The 21018-nt window shown below is 41.6% G+C and overlaps 1 protein-coding gene across 1 annotated transcript in view; it reads left to right on the top strand.

Annotated features, from left to right (window-relative positions):
* gabbr2 (gamma-aminobutyric acid (GABA) B receptor, 2) overlaps positions 1-21018 on the top strand; it is a 234188-nt gene that overhangs the window by 130858 nt on the left and 82312 nt on the right. The window contains exon 3 of the mRNA XM_061253572.1: positions 4220-4390. Within this exon, the coding sequence (XP_061109556.1) occupies positions 4220-4390 (171 nt within the window). The remainder of the gene's footprint in view (positions 1-4219; positions 4391-21018) is intronic.

Raw genomic sequence — 21018 nt, forward strand, 5'->3', positions numbered from 1 at the left:
AATTATATTATGCTCATAATGCAGAAATGAAGACTTGCGTCCTTATAGGTCCAGAAGTGTGGGCTTTGTTTCACGTTTTCACAGTAAACTAGTTGCCTGACTTCAACACCCAAGACACCTTGTGAATCTGTACACGTGCAGACCGTGTTGAAGAGTTGTATAGAGGATATTGTGTTTAAATACTTTTCATTTGCCAATTATTAGAGACTTATTGAGATGTCACATATTTCGAATAAGTCTTTAACCAGGTTTTGCTTTTTATAATTACGTGTTTATATGGGCTGTATCGTAGCCTGAATACTTGCCTTTTCCCAATGAGATCAGAATAATACTATGCATGTGAACATGGTCACCATCTCTTGGGCAAAAGAGGATTCAGCAGTCATAAGATAATGAAAGTCAATTCTGTTCAAAGCACTAATCTGCACATTGTTCCATCCATCCCAGCTGATTTGAACAACGGAATAACAACAGTTGTCTTTTTGCAATGATGAACGATGCATCATGTGGAATTACAGGCCACGGGAGGTTTGCTTAATGCGGAACCAGTATATGCCGGGGGCCAAATTGCTTACTTTCTAATTACATACACCGCGCTTCTTTTGTGCCTCCGCAGGACAAAACGCAGTTATCGCCCTGTTAATTTTCCTCGCTCGTGACACAGCGGATGAACCATACCTCACAGTCTGTTGGCTATTGGGTCTACTAGCAGGGTGGAGAGCTAGAGCTGCATCACCAAATTACAAATTAGCGGGAGCGCATCTCTGACGCGTCCGTTTTAACTAGGTGGGCACAGCGCCCCTCGCTGTTTGAATCATATTGCACGCTCGACGGCTCAGTGCCGCGGGGCAGTATCTAACTCTGACAGGGTTGTGAAAAAGCACAGTTGTGTGCTGAATGTATCTGAGATTGAATCTAATTTTTCCCGCAGCCCGTCCACGAATCATAAACCACAAGCTGAAAAAGTGCCTGTAATACCTAATCATAAACCGAGGAGTGAATCTTTACCTAAAATGCTGACTGAACTTAGTTTCAGGACATGCATCCCTAAACAAGGTAATAAATATTTGTATATGTAAACTAAACAAAAACAATCTAAGTGTATTAAATGTATTATGCATTTTATCAAAATGTGCAATGTACAGTACATTCTGAAGTGCCCTTCAGAAACCTTAAAACGGGATTTTAAGATTTGACTTTGATAATCATTTTTGTTCATCAGTCTCGTCTTGCACTCAAAATATGAGACAAATATATATACATACAGTATATATGGAGATGATACACGTGCCAAACTCCTTAAGTCATCCATCATCCTGCTGAAGGTCAGAAAACACACAAATGAGATGAGTAAAGAGGCTGCTCACCTTTATAAATCAGGCAATGGCTATAAAGAATAAGTTGACACAAGCTCGAAAATTACATACCCAAAATAAAATGGTTACTCAGAATTACTCCAAGTATCACTGAAGCAAAGTTACAGAAGCTCAAACACCGTGGGAGTGGAAGTGGGATTTCTTTCTCAGTGAAAAGATTTTCTGTTTTTGAGTGGATACAGATTATTGTGGCAGTGCCTGGCATGCTTAGAAATACAACAAAGCCACAGCCAAAGCACTGGACAAATTCCCTTTCAAATTTCATGACAATATCTTCAAAAATATTCTGCTTTTTTTTCCTTTTTTTTTCTGCTTTTTTTTTTAAGCTATGTGTAGGCAGTTTTCAAAAAAGAGCATTTGGAGACTCCAAAAGGACACATGGAAACTAAATTATATTATAGATCTCAGGACGTGTAAAATACTTTATTTGGCTTACTAAAGTATACCAGTATGCACTTCACCCCACCTGTCACCCTCCCACTACCTCTCCCTCTTCTTCTCCTTTGCTCAGACAGCAAAATGTCAAGAAGATAATGAATGCAATAATCACAGTAATAACATATTGCATACTAATATATTGATTGAGGGTCCATTGATTGAAGTTTGTCAAATATGCTACCTCCATCAACAAGTCACATTCACATTCCACAACTTCATATGCTATTTATTATTCAAAAGCAGACCTGTTCCATATTTATAAGCATACTGAATAATAATAAAATATTTTGGGAATATATTTAGATGCTCACTGATAGAACATGGGGTCATGTCAATGAAAATTCCCTCTATATTGGAGCCAAAGGTGTTTTCACGTTCTGCCTTAGAAATATTCACTCGCAAATTCTCGAGAGATTCACGGCACAGATATTGCATATCTACTATATTATGTGTGTATTTTCATGCATTTTAATTTGGTTAAGCAATTGAACTGAGACCTTTTTTGAAACTAGGACAGGATCTTTACAAGTACAAGTTAGGTAAGTACAACCCACCTTGTGAGAAAAAGCTTATGGTTGCAGTATCTGAACTCATTTAATGAGACATAGTTGAAAGATTTCTGTTAACCTTTATGATTTGAAAGATTTTTAGTTGGAATAGAAAGGAAAGGAACAGAGATGAATCCACATGACAGATATCTGTACCAAAAATTATTTTTATACTTACAAAGGTACGCATACTTTGTTGCATCAGTCAGCCAAGATAAGCAATCTACTCTGGCACTGACAAATATTCACAATCACGCGTCAGATGAATTTGTATGATTTATTTCAGTGCTTGATTGTGCAAATAGAAACAAAACCCGGCTAACTGTGTAATTTCAAAAATAGGCACTCTGAACATTATTAAAAAAACACTAATCAGTCAGTTGTTGCGATGTTACACTGAAGTTAAAAGTACATCCACACTTCATTGCATGATATATACAACTACTGTGTACTGTTGCCATATAATGCAGTGAAGGTTGTTTGCCGGATTTGAATATGTGCATCTATGTATTGTTATATTGCTTTCCTAATGAGTGAGCAACATTTTATAGTCATGTCCATGTCATAAAATGGTATGAATGGTCATACCAAATATGTGTGTAAATAGGCTAGGAAGTACAATCATTTTAAAGTTTGTTCTATATTCAATGTCTTACATGGCTGCATGGAAATTGGAAAAAGGGTCGCAATATTCCACTCTCAAAATGAAAAAAGTGAAAACGCAAAATGTCAATTATCCATTTGTTGCCTGTTGTTTTTATTTACATAAGACATTTTTTAATACCTGACTGCAATAATAGAATCATTAACCACCATGGAGGTTACTATGTTAGTGTTCCAGTATTCAAAGCACCTTCATTTCCTGGTGGAATTATTGCAGGTGCCTACCTTTGCAATAGGAAATAAGATCATTATGTCTGTAAACATGCTTCAAATGGACAGTCATGTCACTCAATTAATTTGCTCGTGAGCCACAGTCTTTTTAAACTTGAGGATGTTTTTTAAACTTTAGGGCAACCAAGTAATTGATTACCTGCTCCCATCTCTTCAACCAACAATAATTTCTAAGCTTTGTCTAGTCTTGTTGTCCTTTGCTCACACCCGATTGCCTGCAGTCCAAAGTCATGGTGTAAACATATTACTAAATGTGTGGGTCCCAGGGTATGATTTGAGATGGGAGTTGAGACACCTCTCTAGTCTCTAGTCTCTAGTCTTTTTGATGATCATTTTTCTAAATTGTCATGATTTTTACCTAAATACTTTCTATGTCCAACCATTTGGAGACAACTTTATCATTATATTATGTATAATAATCTAATCTATTGATTTGTTCTTTACCTACGCAGAGGAGGTTAGGTAATGATGTCCATCTGTACATTTGCCCATCAGTCTGTGACAGACATATCTGCAAAATAAATGGTTGGATAACACATTTATGTTCCCAATGTTGATTTTTGTGCCCTTGTGACCTTTTCTCTAGCACCACCTTCAGGTCTAACTTTCAATTTGTGATCGCATGCCTCATACCTTATGCATTATGGGATGCCATGTACAGACCTGGTGCCGATTTGGAGAAATATATTGCAAATATATTGCTTTACACATTGTATACAAATGAGGATGTATAAACAAAGAGTTCTGTAGTTACACAATGAGATGTTTTTGTGGTAGAAAAAATATATAAAATAAGCCCTATGTACGTATACTCCATGGGGGAATTTGGGTTGCAAAAGCAAATGTAAGACAATGTTGATATTGGTATGTTGTTGACTGGGAGATGGGATTAGCACAAAACAGTATGCTGTTCACTTTGTGGACATCCAGTGATTATTTTGTCTGCACTCTTATATTTTTCAGCTGTCCTTCGCAGCAACAACCCCCGTGCTGGCAGACAAAAAAAAGTATCCCAACTTCTTCCGGACAGTTCCGTCAGACAACGCCGTCAACCCGGCTGTAGTGAAGTTTCTCAACTTCTACAACTGGAGTCGAGTGGGGACCCTGACCCAGGATGTGCAGAGGTTCTCTGAGGTGAGTGTGAACCACAGCTCGCCCAGTTCTTTATACATCGAAGTATCAAGTTGTACATCAACATACAACCATGGTCTGAATGATTTGTGGTCCCAGCTTTTTTTTTTGATGCTTTGCATCACACAGAAGGATGGATTTCAGTTGAATAGGAATTCCCCACCTCGTTGTTGAATAGGTTGACCAAGTGTGAACTTCCAATGGTATTTTCAACCTTTGTTTATCAACTGTCATTATAGAGTATGAACATTTCCAATCAGAGAGTCATTGTAATGGCACACAGAAATTGTAACTTGTTAATGCTCTTCCCCTTTGTGAGTGGTGTTTCTGGCTTCTCTACACTCTGTGAAATCTCACAACTTTCTCTCACAATAACTTTGAAGACTAAGTGCATGTACTGCACTGTAATAAGTCTACAAAGTAAATTTGTTTCACCCAATATCTTCCTGTCAGATTTTCACATGCTATTTCAGAGTGCTGTTATTGTGATTTCCAGCTGGAAAATAGTAGTGATAATCATGGCCTGGTCCGATGTATTACTGTTAAAATCAGGATAACAACTATCTAAAACTATCTTAGCCAATTTGAGAGAGTGTTGTTATCCTGAGATGCTCACTCATCTGACCTGCTGGGGGGTGTCCATCTTTTGTCGGAACTGAAGCCAGGCAAAGCACCATTTTGAAAAGCAAACATGTGTGTTTCCAGTTATTTTCATGACACAGGTCATGTGAAAATGATGTGGTGATGATAAGTTACCTGTATATAGTGCAGATATTCAGATAATCAGAATACTTAATAATACAGAAAACGTATCCCAGTACACAACCGACAGATATTCAGCGGGAATAGAATTGCACAGATCACACACTTGTGTGCTTTGTGTTGTATAAGATGTGATGTGTGGTAGTTAAAAATTAATAGTTGAATCAGACCAGTTGACACTCCGTGTCCAACATCGTCCCCTAAAGATGCTATAGTGAATAGGTCGGGCACCTTGTTGGTTAGATTGACATCGTACAGTCCCTCACAATGCTGAGCCTGCACTCAGCTCCCGTGACCTTTTCAAACAATGTGCACCCTGTCAGCCAGTGCGATAATGCGGCCGACAGTGTGATTTCCCGCTCCGAGCAGAGAGGCCTGACGTGTCTTCAGTGTGAGGCTGAGCACAGGGTCATGACTGCTAGAGCTCTCTGCCCTATGTGTCTCTGTCTATGTGACCTTTCAACTTTGCAATCATCGTCACGCGGCGTTTGTGCTGCTTTTGAATGCCAGCATCCCCTGCGGTGTTGTCCTTTTTTCTTGCCTTTTTTTTTTTTTCCAAGGCGGGACCAACTGCCCCACGAAAAATACAGACTATATTCATTAACCCATTATGGACTGAGACGCCGTAAAGAAAAGCCATAGAAAGGCCTAGGAATCACAATGCATTTCAACGGTCATGTCATGTGTCTTGAAAAATGGTCATATGATCAAATACAATGCTGGCGTTGCATCTGTCTGTTAAGGGAGATGTAATGTGCAGGTCACATCCGTCTGTTAAGGGAGATGTAATGTGCAGGTCACATCAGTCTGTTAAGGGAGATGTAATGTGCAGGTCTCATCCGTCTGTTAAGGGAGATGTAATGTGCAGGTCTCATCAGTCTGTTAAGGGAGATGTAATGTGCAGGTCTCATCCATCTGTTAAGGGAGATGTAATGTGCAGGTCTCATCAGTCTGTTAAGGGAGATGTAATGTGCAGGTCACATCAGTCTGTTAAGGGAGATGTAATGTGCAGGTCTCATCCGTCTGTTAAGGGAGATGTAATGTGCAGGTCACATCAGTCTGTTAAGGGAGATGTAATGTGCAGGTCACATCAGTCTGTTAAGGGAGATGTAATGTGCAGGTCTCATCCGTCTGTTAAGGGAGATGTAATGTGCAGGTTGCATCCGCCCATAAGGGGTTAAAGGTCCCATATTGTGGAATTATATGGATTATCTAGATTATTTGGTTTATAAAGGAGTTGCTTTATAACTCTGCACTCATATTTATGGTGCTATAAAAATACTGTGAAAGTATCAAAATGCACAGTCCCCAAATAAAAACACACAATCCATATGGAGAAAATGTGAATTTAAACAGGCCGTTTGGAGCTCCATGAATTTATGACATCACAATGATAGGCTTGTTTGCTTCAGCACGGGCCACCTTGTTGCCAGAACAAATCGGTGTCCAGTTTGTTAGAGCTAGCTAGCCAATCAATGAGGCTTAAAGACACAGCCATGAAAACAGCCTGGTTGCCCTGGCTACAAATTGCATATAGATATATGAGATGATGATGACACCACTGGTGAAATGAAGGAGAACTGATTAAATGGACTGTGTAAAAAGATGGTTAAAGTAAAATGTGGAGCCACTTGATCCCATAGATGCCAGACTTTACCATAGACAGGTAAACTGAGTTTTGCACATTAACAGCAAGCAGAGCCAGTTGGAAGCACTGTCCAAGGTGAACCGCCCATTCCAGAAAGCTGTTGTAGCAGATGCTACCTCGTCAATGTTCTGAATCTGCAGAATGCTGATAAACGCAACTCCTGCCTATGGGATAGGAGAACTGGCTCTTCTGTCAGGGCTGCAAGGGGTGAATTCATCATTCCTACCCTGCTACGCCAAGCAGGCAGCAGAGGACAGCCTGATTTTTTTCTCCACAAAGCCACCTGTACATTTCTGTGGCACAAGGAGAGGACACAAAGGTTCTTACTACTTGTACCATCCTCTTGGGCTCTGCAGGTATGATGGTGATCTATACAGGGTACGCAGATGCTGTATCTTGGTGACTTCCCCATTCCTCTGTTAAATGCAAATGTACTGAAGCAGTGACACAATTTCTTTTTGTTTTGATTCTGTAGTCCAGCACATAGGACTTGAAATAAAACAATGAATATGAGACTAAAGTGATGGAGAGAGGAAAGTGTGCAGGGAGAAGGGAACTTATTGTGATCCAAAGCACCCCCCACATCTGAGAAACATGGTGGAGGTAGTGTTATGGCTGCCACTGGAACTAGCTCACTTGTGTTCATTGATGATGTGACTGCTGATGGCAGCAGCAGGATGAATTCTAAAATGTACAGAAATGTTTCCTACTCAGATCTAACTAGATCTAGATATCCATGTATCGGCTGCCATGTAAAAGCGTATCCAGTGCAGGATAAAATGTATACATATTCCAGCTGTGGCGGCTAGTATCGTTTGAATTAAATGCAAGATTTAACATTGTAATGAGCTTCACTATAGCCCAGATAGAATGGGAATGTTGTGTGGGAGGTTCCAGTATGTCTTTCCCAGAAGCGTAATTATTTGTATTCGCTGGTTGTTTGTCACAGGTGATTTTCGCTTTTTTGGTAGTTCCTTTAATTCCCCGTTGCTTTTCCGCGATTGTTTTGGGGGATAACAAATCAAAACAAACACACGGTCTCTCTGCGATGGACAAACACGATTAAAAGCAGCATATCATTGCATTTAGCCAACTTTTTAATAGCAGCAACACTGATGTTTTTAAACTTCAGTTACTGTCACTATGGTTGAGCACGTTATTTCAGTCATTTACCACTGCTTCGCATGAGATATTGGTTCATTTTATAAATTATTTTGTAAATATTCTCTTTTACAAACACCCTGCCTTAATTATTGCTTGGCTGCAATCATTAATTAATATTTACTATCAATAATCTGTTTGATAATTTCTTGTTCTGGGGTTGAAATTGTCTTGTGCATAGGTTTACTCCTGCTCTTTAGAGGCAGAGAAATTTAGTAAATTCTTTAGTAAATTCAAAGGAATAAATAATCAGCCACACTACACCTGCATAATATCTCCGCCCTTTATTTGCGCAATCGACCCTTAAATGCATATGCATTAAGGGTGGATCAGACGAATACTGTGGTTCCGGCCCCGTGCGCCAGTTTCATTCATACAATGCATGTTCCTGGGCAGAACGCATCATATGTGCGCCTGAAAATCGCTGCAAAAGGCTTAGTAAATCTTCAGATCTGTAAGATCATGTTCATTTCTCCAGTAATTCCTACATGGATCACCCAATTAAGTGGCAGAAAATTAGGCTGTTTGCAGAGGACATTAGAGAGTGGGCATTATCTGTAAGAAGTGGAGACTCTCCACAGTCATGTGACCAGAAAGAAGGCAGCAGAACCTGGGGACTTGACATTCCTCTAGAAGCTCGCAAACTCCAGTGGTTACTGGAGGTATTACTAAGTATTACTAGGTATTATTAAGCCTCTGGTTCCTAATTCCTCCATTGAAGTCCATTCAAAACTATTGTCACAAAATTATACTATATTGGACAATACTTAAATTCTAAAATGTCTCCCCCCTCACCATTTTTTTTCTGAGCCACCCAGAATAACATTTGTTGAATTCCTAGTCATCCCTTCCTGTTTCGGTATCCACTATGCATGCTCTGGTGCCAAGAAAGCCCAGAGTCTGCATGCTCTGGTGCCAAAAAGCCCCATATTCAAACATGGCAGCCTCCATTAATTGGCTTCTCACACCATTGGGCAGCTCCTATAGGAATCTATGGAACCGGTAAGCGGAAGTTGCCTCTAGTTCTTGTATATCTCAATGGGCTGACCGGGCTGGAGACAATGATGGAGCACGCTCACCGCAACGCACATGCCCAGCCGTAAAAGTAATTATTGTACTAGATGCCCACATAAAATCACAGGCCTCCCTCTGTCACAGCCGTGGGCTGCACCACTGCATCTGAGCTGAATGGGGAGGGGGCAGGATGTCAGCTGCGGCAAGAAATATTTTGCTGTAATAACAGCAGTCCTGATGCTAAAAAGTGGCATTTAAAATTGCTTTCCATCAATGATTCAATCTATACTGGCCCACTCTTACTGGGAATATAAGCAATAGGTGTAGCATGAGGCTTAGTTGTTATTAATACAGTGACTTACTGACTATATCAGTCTAGCTGTAAATGTTTTGTGCTTTTGGATCAGCCCTGCATCATAAATAGCTCTCTGTTACTTGTCCTGGCATGACGGAGGGAGTCCATCCTGTTTGGCATTATCAGCTAATGCACATTAGCATGTAGTATGGTTAGCGCTGTGAGCAGGGCTGAACAGTGGGCAGAGGTGAAGAACCATTTGAAAAACTGTGTTGAGAGTGGCACTGAAAACAGCAAACACACACAGCCAGATAATCCACATAAACATTCCTCCTCACACATTAGTGTACCTATGAACCCCTATGAAACAGTTGGCCGTGATGTTCAGCAGAGGACTGCATGTCATGCAGCTGATTCAGACAGGCAGTAGACTCCCAGTTGACATGAGGCAGCACTCTTGTCCAGTGAGGAAAGGGTTATCCTGATTATTAATGCATTCCTGCCCTCAGGGATGCTATGTACAGTTATCCATCTGCTGCATGGTTCTGCTAGTAAATGCAGTTATATAATATTTGAACAGAATAGATTGTAGATTGTGGTGATACAGCTTTGGCAGGTTCTTAACATTTGGAGCATCACCTAAGGAACTGTTATCAAACCATGGGACCCACCGACTCTCTAAAATAGAGCCTACACAGGATTAAAAACTCAGAAGCAAACATCAATTTTTCCAACTTTTTCCTATATAGCATGTCACTTTTCTGTCCTCAAAAAACTGTTGTCTCTAAAATTTGGAGGGCACTTACTTTTACTGTTTTGGAGAGTGAAAGACAAGAAAGTTGAAACACAAAACAACTTTTGTGACATTGTATGTGTCAACTGCAGTGACCAATTTGTCCTCCATCTTTGTTTTCAACCTAAACAAAATCAAACCTGCCTCTATTTCTTTGCGATTGGACAACACAGAGAAGAATGATGGTGCTTTTTTCTGCGCATCAAAATTGGATCATTTGCAGCAGGATATGCACCTTTCATGCAGTATTTTACAGAAGGCCACATGTCTGTCAGTTAGTCAGGAGGATGCAGCGTGTGGAAAGGGTGATACACAGTCAAGTCGAAAACGCCTGAGTGCATGTAGCACATGCTGTTATGACAACAGTAGAAGGCACACTGTGTGTGTTTGTGTGTGTCTGTGTGGCTCAGGTAGCCTGCCTTTGTATCGAGAGCAGGGCAGAGAGTAACTGTGCATCAGTTCGTGAAGAGAGAAATGGACGAGAGGAATTAAATGGACTTAAGGGCACTTCTTCCTATGACGGCATTCGGGCAGGCACTTGGGTGCTGCGTGGATGGCTAAAATGTGTGTATGTGCCTGATGTGCATTTGCTTGAGATGCAAGGCAAAACAGAAAAGAAACTCTCGATCGGTTGACCCCAAATGTCAACCTAGGACGTGAGCAGTGAGTCCTCAAGGCCCGGCCATTAAGAACTTTACAAAGTGATTCCTTTCTTCTGCCAGTGACCCATATGAGCAAATAGGAATGATAACACAGTGTATGTTTCTCGTTTTGAGTTTTATATTCCTTCTCCTATTTTATTTTGCATATCTGAACACTGGAACACATAGTGCTTTGATGGATACTTTTTTCATTGGGTAGTTTGATAATTACGCTCAGCACAAGTGAATTATTATTGATTGTACAATTACCTGATCTGCATAATTTCTTCATTTTAGTGAATTGGATGTGAATGTTCTGAAGTCCATGACTGCATGTTACACACAAACAAAAAAAACTGCAGTTAGAGAAATACGGAAATTGCAGTTACATTTTTGTGTGCTCCTATTAGCTGTTTGTAATTTTGTGCAACCAAATAAGCAATTTAAAGTAGTGATTGCAATCAAAAGAGAACACTGAACAATAACAGTTTTTTTTACAAAGCTCTTCATAACGTGCTTACTGAGAGAAACTGCTTTAGCTCTTTTTCATTAACTGTTCTACATTAATTCCTCAAAAAGCATCTGGGGTTTAAGTTATAAAGCGATGGATTTAATTTCTTTATGTATTTATTAGAAATAAATTAATCACCAAGTTTGTTCCACACCACCGACATGAAAAAAAAATGGTCAAAAATAAGTGTTCAATGGTCAGTTTTGTATAGAAACCTCTACCAACACCAAAGTGAAGATAAGTTCATGAGTTTAAAACTGAGATATACTGTACATAATTATGGTATAATATGGTATCATTTGTTATTTTAGCTGCAATATGTTTCCACATCTAGAGGATATTGAGGTCACTGCATCCTACCTTGACCTATCTTGGAAGCATGTTCTCCTTAAGAACTAAAGGACCGTTTTTTCAGGCAATCAAATGAACTGAAAGGCAAAGTGACATATGGGAAGGGAAAAAAAATAATAGATGTTGAGGCTGAGTTCCTCTTCCTGTTCAGGCTGTGACCAACAGAGTGGGTGGGCCTGGTTCTATCCACAACAGTGCTGTAGGGTGTGGCATAACTTCCCTTCGCATCTCCTAAGGATGAAGTGCTTTTCGTTGCACAAGCCTGGGTGTTTAGAGAGAACTAGAGAGAAGAAGCAGCGGTTTGGCATTGGGAATGTCGGAGAGCGGGTGCTCATGTGTGGTTTTTGAGATGAACAAAACAGTGATGAGTATGCACACCGTTAATTAGCCATTTCAAAATTGAATAAAAAGCCCAAACCATCCAAATAAGGTGTTTTCCTATCTGTTTGTCAGTGGGTATTTTCATGTGTCTAAAACTGAGAATATACATAATTATAGCTTCATCATCGTTTTAATTTCAGGATTTTTCAGGATTTTTTTTGGTCAAATATAAATGGCTGACTAGATATCATCAAGGAGGATTATACATATAGATTTTGAGTCACATTTTAGCCAGTACAGGTCACGTGAAAGTTAGAGAAAGACTACACTATACATACTGTTGGAAGCTAACCAATTGCCAATAGGGTAGCCTAGGATTTTGACTGACGTTTGGTGGACAGACATTTCTCTGAAAACGTGTACTAAGTGTTTTTTCACATGGTGGTTTCCCAGAAAAACCATATGAGTTGATGCTCTCCTCAGTGCCTGTCTCCCATTTTGGTCTTTCTTATAAAATATTAAATTTATCACATTAAGGTTTTGTAAAGATTTGTACGCTTGTGTCTGAACATTGACCCCCCCTCCCCCCCCCTCATATTTCAGCATGTGAGCAGCACCTTCTGAATGCTATTAAGCCAGTCTGGTGACCCTCTTATGCAAAGGTTATGCTCTAGTTAGAAAGACTGTGAATTGATCTGACAGACCCACAAAAAAACTGACTGGGGGAGGCCTGTGTCTGACCTGGCCACTGATCAGAGCTCTCTCCAGAGTGTGAAACTGAGTGCTAAACTGCTGTCTGTCTGCTCTTAAGGAGACGATTGTAAAATGGAAGCTCGCTGCACAGTGGTCCGGTATAAAATCAGTGTAACTGCCCAGGGCTGCGTGGGTTAATGCTAGACTAATTCCTCCTGAGGAAGTGTAAATAGGGTCTTGTGGGTCCCCAGTCTCATTGAATGGCATAGCCCATAGCCCTGCAGTGTCTAGGCCAGGAGTGTCAAACTCACGTCCTGGAGGGCCGCGGTGTCTGCTGGCTTTTGTGGCAGCCAATAAAGACCTTGGAAACCAGGTGTGAGGAAAGTTCAGCCAATCAGACTGAAATGGATGACTGGTGCTGAAGCGCGCTGGAAAGCAGCAGATGCTGCGGACCTCCAGATGTGAACGCTGACACCGATGGCCTCGGCTACGGGATGGGTCCTGTGCTTATGCGCCATCATAAAGGCCCACGTGCATATTTTTCATGTTTTTGAGCTTCTCTTGTGTTAGAAATTACACGCTGATCGCTCAGGAGGTAAGTGCGGTTGTCTGGCAGTCTGAAGGTTGCGGGTTTGATTCCTCCCCTGGGTGTGTTGAAGTGTCCCTGAGCTAGACATCTAACCCCCAATAGATCCCGACAAGCTGGCCGGTGCCTTGCATGGCAGCCTATCACTGTTACTGTGTTGGTGTGAGTGCGTGTATGAATTAGTTTGTTTACCATTTAGAAGTATGTACTTAAACTGCTATTTTTCCAAGCTGTTTGTAATGCGATTTCTCACATGACGTGACATATGTTTTTGCTATATTATCGGATGACATTGATAAATGCTAACACAGAGAGCTGACCACAGGAGGCAGAGGGGGAGAGAGAATTGGGCTCTGGGGGCATGGCTAGAGACTTACCTACGTCACCATTCTTTCCGGACGTTTCCCGAGCGTTTTAGATACTAAAAGCAGGAAGAGAACGCTGATGCCTGTGGGCCTTAAATGGACCACTTGGGAACCACAGGCTTTGCCCTTTCTTTATTTATAAATGTTAATCATTAAAACATCAATCATTCAGTCGATGCTGAATGTTGTGTATGTCAATATCAATGTTTATCCATTTCACAGGGTATTGCTTCCACTACCAGGCTAGGAGCATGAATGATGTTACCCCCCTCCGCTTATTTTAATCATATGCAGTCTTCAGTAGTCTCACCTTTCCCTCTGCCTGTACCCCGGCATCGCTGCTTGACAGGGGGGGGGGGGGGGGGGGGGTTTTATCTCAGGAAACCTCCTGGGTTCGGTAGAAGGAAATGCCCTCCTAATGAGGCGGATGCCATTTGAGCATGAGACAGTTATAAAAGGGTGAAGCTGAGGGTAGGTATGCAGGAACAGGACCTGCCTTTACCGCCACACGGGGGGGACGGAGGCCTCAGCTGGGGACCTCCGGCTTGGAGGGGCTTCTCTGGAGGGGCTTCTCTAGAGCTCTGCCAGAGCTGGAGGGCACCTGCGGAGTAACATGCTTGACGCTCCTCTCCTGGCCTCAGCTGGGGCAGCCTGTAGCCTAGTGGCTGAAGTACATGACTGGGACCTGGAGGGTTGGTGGTTCAAGCCTTGGTGTAGCCGTGATAAGAGCCACACAGCTGTTGGAACTTTGAGCAAGGCCCTTATCCTCACATTGCGCTGCAGGGGATTGTACCCTGGCTTAGTCGAATCAACTGTAAGTCACTTTTTGTTAAAAGTGTCAGCTAAATAACTGAAATGTATTGGAAAGTACAGCCTGCCACCATCTGACACCAGTCTGTCTTCCTGCCTGCATGCATACCTTTCTCCATCATGAGATTTCACATCAATCAGTCAATTAGGTTTTAGTTATAGAGCACATTTCATACCAATTTCCAACACTGAACGCAAAAATGAAAATAAGGAACATAAAATCAGGTGAGCTAAAAATAAATACATTTATACAATAATTTTATAAGATTCAAATTATTACAAATGCGCTAAACTAAATACAGATTACACATGCACTAACTAAAAGCAATGCTGAAAAGCTAAGTCTTGAGATTAATTTAATGCATGTTTTTGTATGTGTGTGACTTCATCTTTTCTTCCCAATTTTTTAAAATGCTGTGCCATTTCACTATCTGACTGACATTCATGCCAGGCTGAAGGCATATCCATCTCAGACATCTCTGAATTTGAAACTAAAAATAAAACTACCAATTAAACTTCAGTAGCAGTTCAGTAATTAAGCTACTAATTGTGACAACTGTTTACTGAACCGTTGTGTTTGCAGTAATAGCTCAAAGTAGTAACACTCCTGCATCTCAGTCCAAGACTCCATGTAGTTTCCAGAAATTTCTCTCAGTCCCTGTCCTCTAGAGTTCAGCCATGGAAGTTAGGTAACCCATTCCAGATATGAAAAATTTTCCCTGAAATGTTTGGGTTCTCCTATTAATGTGGAAATTTGTCGCATTTTCACTGTTCTGAAGGAGGGAAAAAAAACTAGTTTAGCAATTCCCCTGCACCAACAGCGACTGTTCTCAAGAGTTATTGTTATTTTCGAGTGTGGAATTTATTTGACTTTTTAATTTGAAGGATTGCTCTCCCAGCTCAAAGGTAAGCCTTTTTTCATCTCTGAAAATCTGGCAGAGAGCAATGAGAATTTTTGGCTAGCCCCCCCTCCCCCCCTCTACCTCCCCCCACATCATGCAAGTGTCTATCAAATAACTGGATTAAGGTCTTGAATCACAGCGTAGCATGCTGTCTTCAGATTAAGTCTGAATTTCTCTTTTTTTGGAGGCTTTAAAGATTAGAATGATGGGAGCCCTGCTGATGAATTAAATATTTCCATCAGGGGTGCTCTTTGAAATTTTTTAACTGTGTCAGCCCGTCTCTCCCCACCTAGTGAGGAACTGCATCTGCGGCTAGGTCTCATGAACCTCAGCCCCTATAACCCCCCTCTCCTGACCAGTGGGGCGTGATTTCACTGCAATGTGCTTAATAATGCATAATCCCTGTCTGAGAGCCAGTGTCAAGGTCCCCCGGCTGGTTTTAATAGGTGGACCAGACTGTGGCCCTTCCAATAACAGGACGTTATTGGATTCGTAAGATTTTCAGATGGTGTCTTAAGCTCCGGGAACATGTTTCGTAACAAGGAAAAGGAGGGATTATCCAGCTATTCGGTCGCTGTCGATGTGTGATGAAATGGGCACCAAAGCCATCTGCATGTTCTGGCCTGTCCCCTGTTCACCTGTGGGCATTAATGAAATTAGAAAGCACCAATGCCAAGCTGAAAGATAACGCTTTCAGAATTAATGTGAGAGCTCTGCTTTTTAGGTTTCCGGACAGAGCTTCTTGCTCATGTAAAGACTTAATATACATTATTTGACAAGATCCTTATCATGCCAGTACTGGGGGCAGGAGTCCTTAGGGGTGATGCATAATTGCATTACCAAGAGACGGAAGGTTCTAGTCCGGAGGGTGTCCCCGCCCTCATCATGCACTGATTGGATGCCTGCACCAGCTGCAGTATAAGTGACACTGGGACAATTGCGGACCAGCTTAGCTGGTGGACTGCTGAGTGAAAAGAAGTGATGATTGGAAGATTGAAAATCTTCAGAGGAGTGTTGAAGTCACCAAAACTGATAGAAATTGTGGCAGGAATTGTACAGTCCAGCAAATAAGATATGTCATTTTTTAATTTAGGTGGATTCATCAGGAGGCAGCACGGATGGCGCAGTGGGTTGCACTGCTGCCTCACAGCAAGGGGGTCCTGGGCTCGAATCCCCGTCGGCCGGGGCCTCTCTGTGCAAAGTTTGCATGTTCTCCCCGTGTCTGCGTGGGTTTCCTCCGGGTACTCTGGTTTCCTCCCACAGTCCAAAGACATGCAGATTAGGCTGATTGGAGAGTCTAAATTGCCCATAGGTATGAATGTATGAGTGTGTGAGTGAATGGTGTGTGTGCCCTGTGATGGACTGGCGACCTATCCAGGGTGTATTCCTGCCTTTCGCCCAAAGTATGCTGGGATAGGCTCCAGCTCCCCTGCGACCCTGTTCAGGATAAGCGGGTTATGATAATGGATGGATGGATGGATGGATTCATCAGTGAGTGCTGAAAAGCTATGATTGGGTATTTCAAGTTGAGACAACAGGGTGGAAGTAAGCCAAAAAAAGAGAAGTAATTTTTTATTTAAATGTTCCCAGTTAATATACCCAGAAATTATTTTATTTTTTTAAATGAGCAAACCTTCTGTGTCTTGTGGCAGCATGAATGTAGCCCTGATGCACACAGACAAAAGCAAAAAGAGAAATAGCTCTCTCTGAGTTTGAGAGAGTCATCACATCACGCGCTGGTGTTTCCCTGATCTCAAACGTCGGCCGCTGGTCACGTGTGCCGTTGCGTCTTTATTTCCCCCTCCGCCTGTCGTACATCTGATTGGCAGACTGAGCCGGACTTAAAGCCCGCCTATAAATAGAACCTCACCGCCATAATGTTCTTTCGCTCCCACAATAAAGGAAAATGCATTTAATGTAATACGAGCCAGACTGTTATCTGATCCAGATTTTCACTTAGCCCTATCCCCAAACGGTCCGTCCGTGCAAGGATTACCCCCAACCCTTCCCCCTCCCTGTCCTTATTTACAGCTGAGGGAATCCCGTCCCTGACCTGCACAAGGGCAGAGGCAGATTTTCATCCCCCCTGCCGGCTATCGGCACTGTTTGGAAAACCTGCCCTGCTGAAAAACACAGCTCAAGCTAGGTTTTGAAACAGCTGGTAGCTGGTTGGCTCCCAGCTCGATACGGTTTAGCTGGTTGACCAATGGACCAGCTCCCAGCTCGACAAGGTTTAGCTGGTTGACCAGGTCAGACCAGCTCCCAGCTTGACATAGCTTGACCAGCTCAAGCTATGTTTTGAAACAGACAAGCTACCAACACTGGTTGACCAGTTTATGACCAGCTTGACCTGCTCTATTTTCAAGCTGGTCAAGCTGGCATAGGTGGATTTTACAGCATGGTAGAGACATGCAGAGGGAACCTGTCCAGGGCCAGAGGGACTGGGATTACCCACACAAGCAAAAACCTATTTTCAAGGAAGAGGCACTTGTACCAACAAGACAGCCGGCAAGCCAAACAACTGCAAAGTATCTTCCTATTTGGACAATTCCATGTCGGCTTTTTATCAGTAAGCAGTGGAACAGAGAATGCTACTGTTTTGAACACGTCCTTGTCATTGTTCCCCGAGTGAAAAGCTGGGATTTATTGATCCAGAGATAACAGCCTCTGCCATCGAGTTCCTAGAAAAGGGGCGAAAGACATTTCATGTGTATTCCTGTGTAAACACAACCAAAGCAGCGTGAAAAATGTTTGCTTAAAGAGGACAGTGATAAGTGGATGGGTGATCGAATTGACCACTGCACATAAAGCTTATTTTTGAAACTAGATCTATCTCCCATTTATGGCTGTGGAAAATGACTGAATTTCTGAAGTTTGTAAATGTTTTTTTTGTCTATTTCTTTTTGACCCAATATCTCAGTCCAACAAATTTAACAGGGTAATAATGCACACGAGGAGGAAGGAACACAGAATGGCAGAATCGTAAAACAGCAGAACAACTTAATCAGTTCTTTGACACCTTCTGTTGTTTCCCACAGCCACATGCGTTAGGATTTATTCTTCAAAAGCAGCAGTTTATTTAACCACAAACTTCAATAACATTGCTGCCAGCAGTGGAGAAATGTTGGGAACTTGGATAATTGCTTGACATTGCCCTTAAATAAGTATTTCAGTACCAGAGCAGAAAACTTTGAACAGCCTGGAACAGAGGTTGGAAGTATTTTTTCATGAGGTGTTCATTTCTGTTACCCACAGCAGAAACCTACACGAGCTCTTGCTAATTATTTTTTCCCTCAAAATGGCAGCGGACTGGAACAAGGTGTTTGGACTTTGGGTGGCAAGACATTTAAAGGTTCCCGGCTCAGCCTTGTCCTCAGTGTTATCTCCCCCTCTAGTTGCCCAGCCAATTGTTTTCCCGGCCACTTTGCCAAGATTAGCCTTGTCAGATGCATTTTAAGTTAGAGAAATGTTGCAGAGTGCTTATCTGCTATATTACAACAGCAGTACATGATAGTATTGGTGAAGAGGCTCTTGTAATGGCCAAGCTTTTTGCCCTCTGTAAGGTGCAATTGCTCAAACAACTATGGTAAAATTGCTGAACAAAAACAAATCCTGTATATGTTCATCACAACATATTTGTGAATGTGTTGAGGATTCAAAATAACCTGCTATATAATTCACTTTCTGAAATAGGTGCACAATTGCTCAAGGAGGTTTTGCTTCAGTAACCCTGCCCACCTGCTAAGCACGCATAAAGAAAACACATCTGACACATCTGCTTTCTGTTTGTCATTTTTAGTACGGGTTCACTTGATGGGTCACTGTGTAAATGCATTATGTGTTTCATCACATCATGCTCATCTTCTTACAGTTTAGGTTTGGTTTAAAATCCCTTAATCCTCCCGGTCTTTTCCCGCCCTCGCAATTCTCTCCAGTTAAATCGGTCCATCGAAAGGCCAAGCCTTCCCCACACACACCAGTTTATATGTTACTGGAAAGTGTGTGTTTGTGTGTGTGTGCATGCAGGCGTGCATGCGTGCGTTCTTGCGTGCTTTGCGTGTTTGTGTTTTTCCCACGTTCCCACATTTGCCAGTCCTGTATTACATAATTCATTAGCTTTGCAGACACCCTCATCCAGCTTATGGTCTGCCTGTTATCCAGCTGGATGCTTGCTGAAGCAAGTCATGTCAATTACCTTGCTCAAGGGTAAAACGCCAGTGTCACAGCAGGCTCCAGACCTCTGGCTTTTCAACATCCCCCTTTCTGAATAGATGCTTGGGCGCTAATGCAGTGTATTACACAGTGACAGGATTTCCCAAACTTTTGTCTTCTCAAAGCAACTGAAATGCCCACCTGAACACTGTTGAGTTCTCACGCCTTAATAATGCTTTCGGAACCCTGTAGTTAATACACATTTTGTTTTGCAGTATGGTGGCTGTTAAGACACTAGTAAATGGTAATAGTAATAGTAACTAGTTAGAATATCTTGTATAATGTCTTATAACTAGTAATAATATCAAAATATTATATAGTACAAGAAGGTTAATGCAGCAAATGCATCACAAAAATGATCTTGGTAAACTGTTCATGAAGAGAACTAATGGAAATAATCTGTACATTTGTATGTATTTCCAAACCAAAATTAATGTTACATTTCAATTGGTTCCAGTTTATATCAGTGATTTCCCTTATCATGACTTTGGAGGCATCTGACACAGAGTTGCTATGACCTAGCAGAGCTTACATGTTACATATGGAACACAGCCTGGATATTTACTCAAACAATTCTGATGAATCACCTTCTGAGTTATCAGTTCATTTTTCTGTATTTTGGACAATAGTATTCTGTCACATTCACCTCCCTCTATTTGAAATAATGTACTTGGACAACTACTTAGCCACATTTATTAGCCATGTGCAGTATCTAGACTGTAGGCTGTCAGACTCTAGTCCCGGAGGCCCATCTGTTGGTTGTCCCCCACCTTGTGAAAATGGGGGGTGGTGGACTATGGATTGGATATGGACATTAGAAATTAATCTATGGATATGGATGGTCTCCGTCAGTTCGTTAGGGCTTTGGCCCTATACAGAGTGACATTGTATATTGTTGTGTTGTTGTGTCTGGATAGGACCATCGGCTAAATAATGGGCAACATGAGCTGTGAGGTAAAATACTAGTCTACAGTAGGTGCTGAAGACAGACTATTTCCATTTTTAGCAATTGGATTGTAGCTCCCAATATGCTGCAAGATGAGATCTGCGATCTGCGATCTCCTACGTGGCAAAGGCCGCTTTTCCACTTTTTCGTAACAGTGTTGTGCAATTTTAGCTAAGCTAATAAGTTAGTCTACCGTTTATCCATTACAAGTTTAGCTTCATAGCTACTATCAACGTCAGGCCTCAAGCAATTGTCCCCCACCCAATGAAATCATAGGTGGCGACAATGCATGGGAGTGGTGGACAACATGTTTACCATTTGCTTGTTTCTGGGTCTATCAGAGCACCAAAGTGTCTTTGGTTGGCTAACAATCCACATACCTTGTTTCCAAATCTGAAAGGAATCCACAAAAACCTGCTGACCCTGTAACCCTTCAGGATTGAGTTTAAAACCTTGAGCTGCCATATTAGAAAAGGGGCTTGCTACCTTAGCAGTTCTGATAAAATGTGTTACTTGCACTCAGATAGATGGATAAGTGCATTTAAAAATGCTTATAAATGCTTTGAATTCAGCATGAGCCCAAAATGCACTGGGAACCAAGAAGTAATTTCCTGTCTTGA

This window comes from Conger conger, chromosome 9, assembly GCF_963514075.1.
Source record: "Conger conger chromosome 9, fConCon1.1, whole genome shotgun sequence".
Classification (NCBI taxonomy): domain Eukaryota; kingdom Metazoa; phylum Chordata; class Actinopteri; order Anguilliformes; family Congridae; genus Conger; species Conger conger.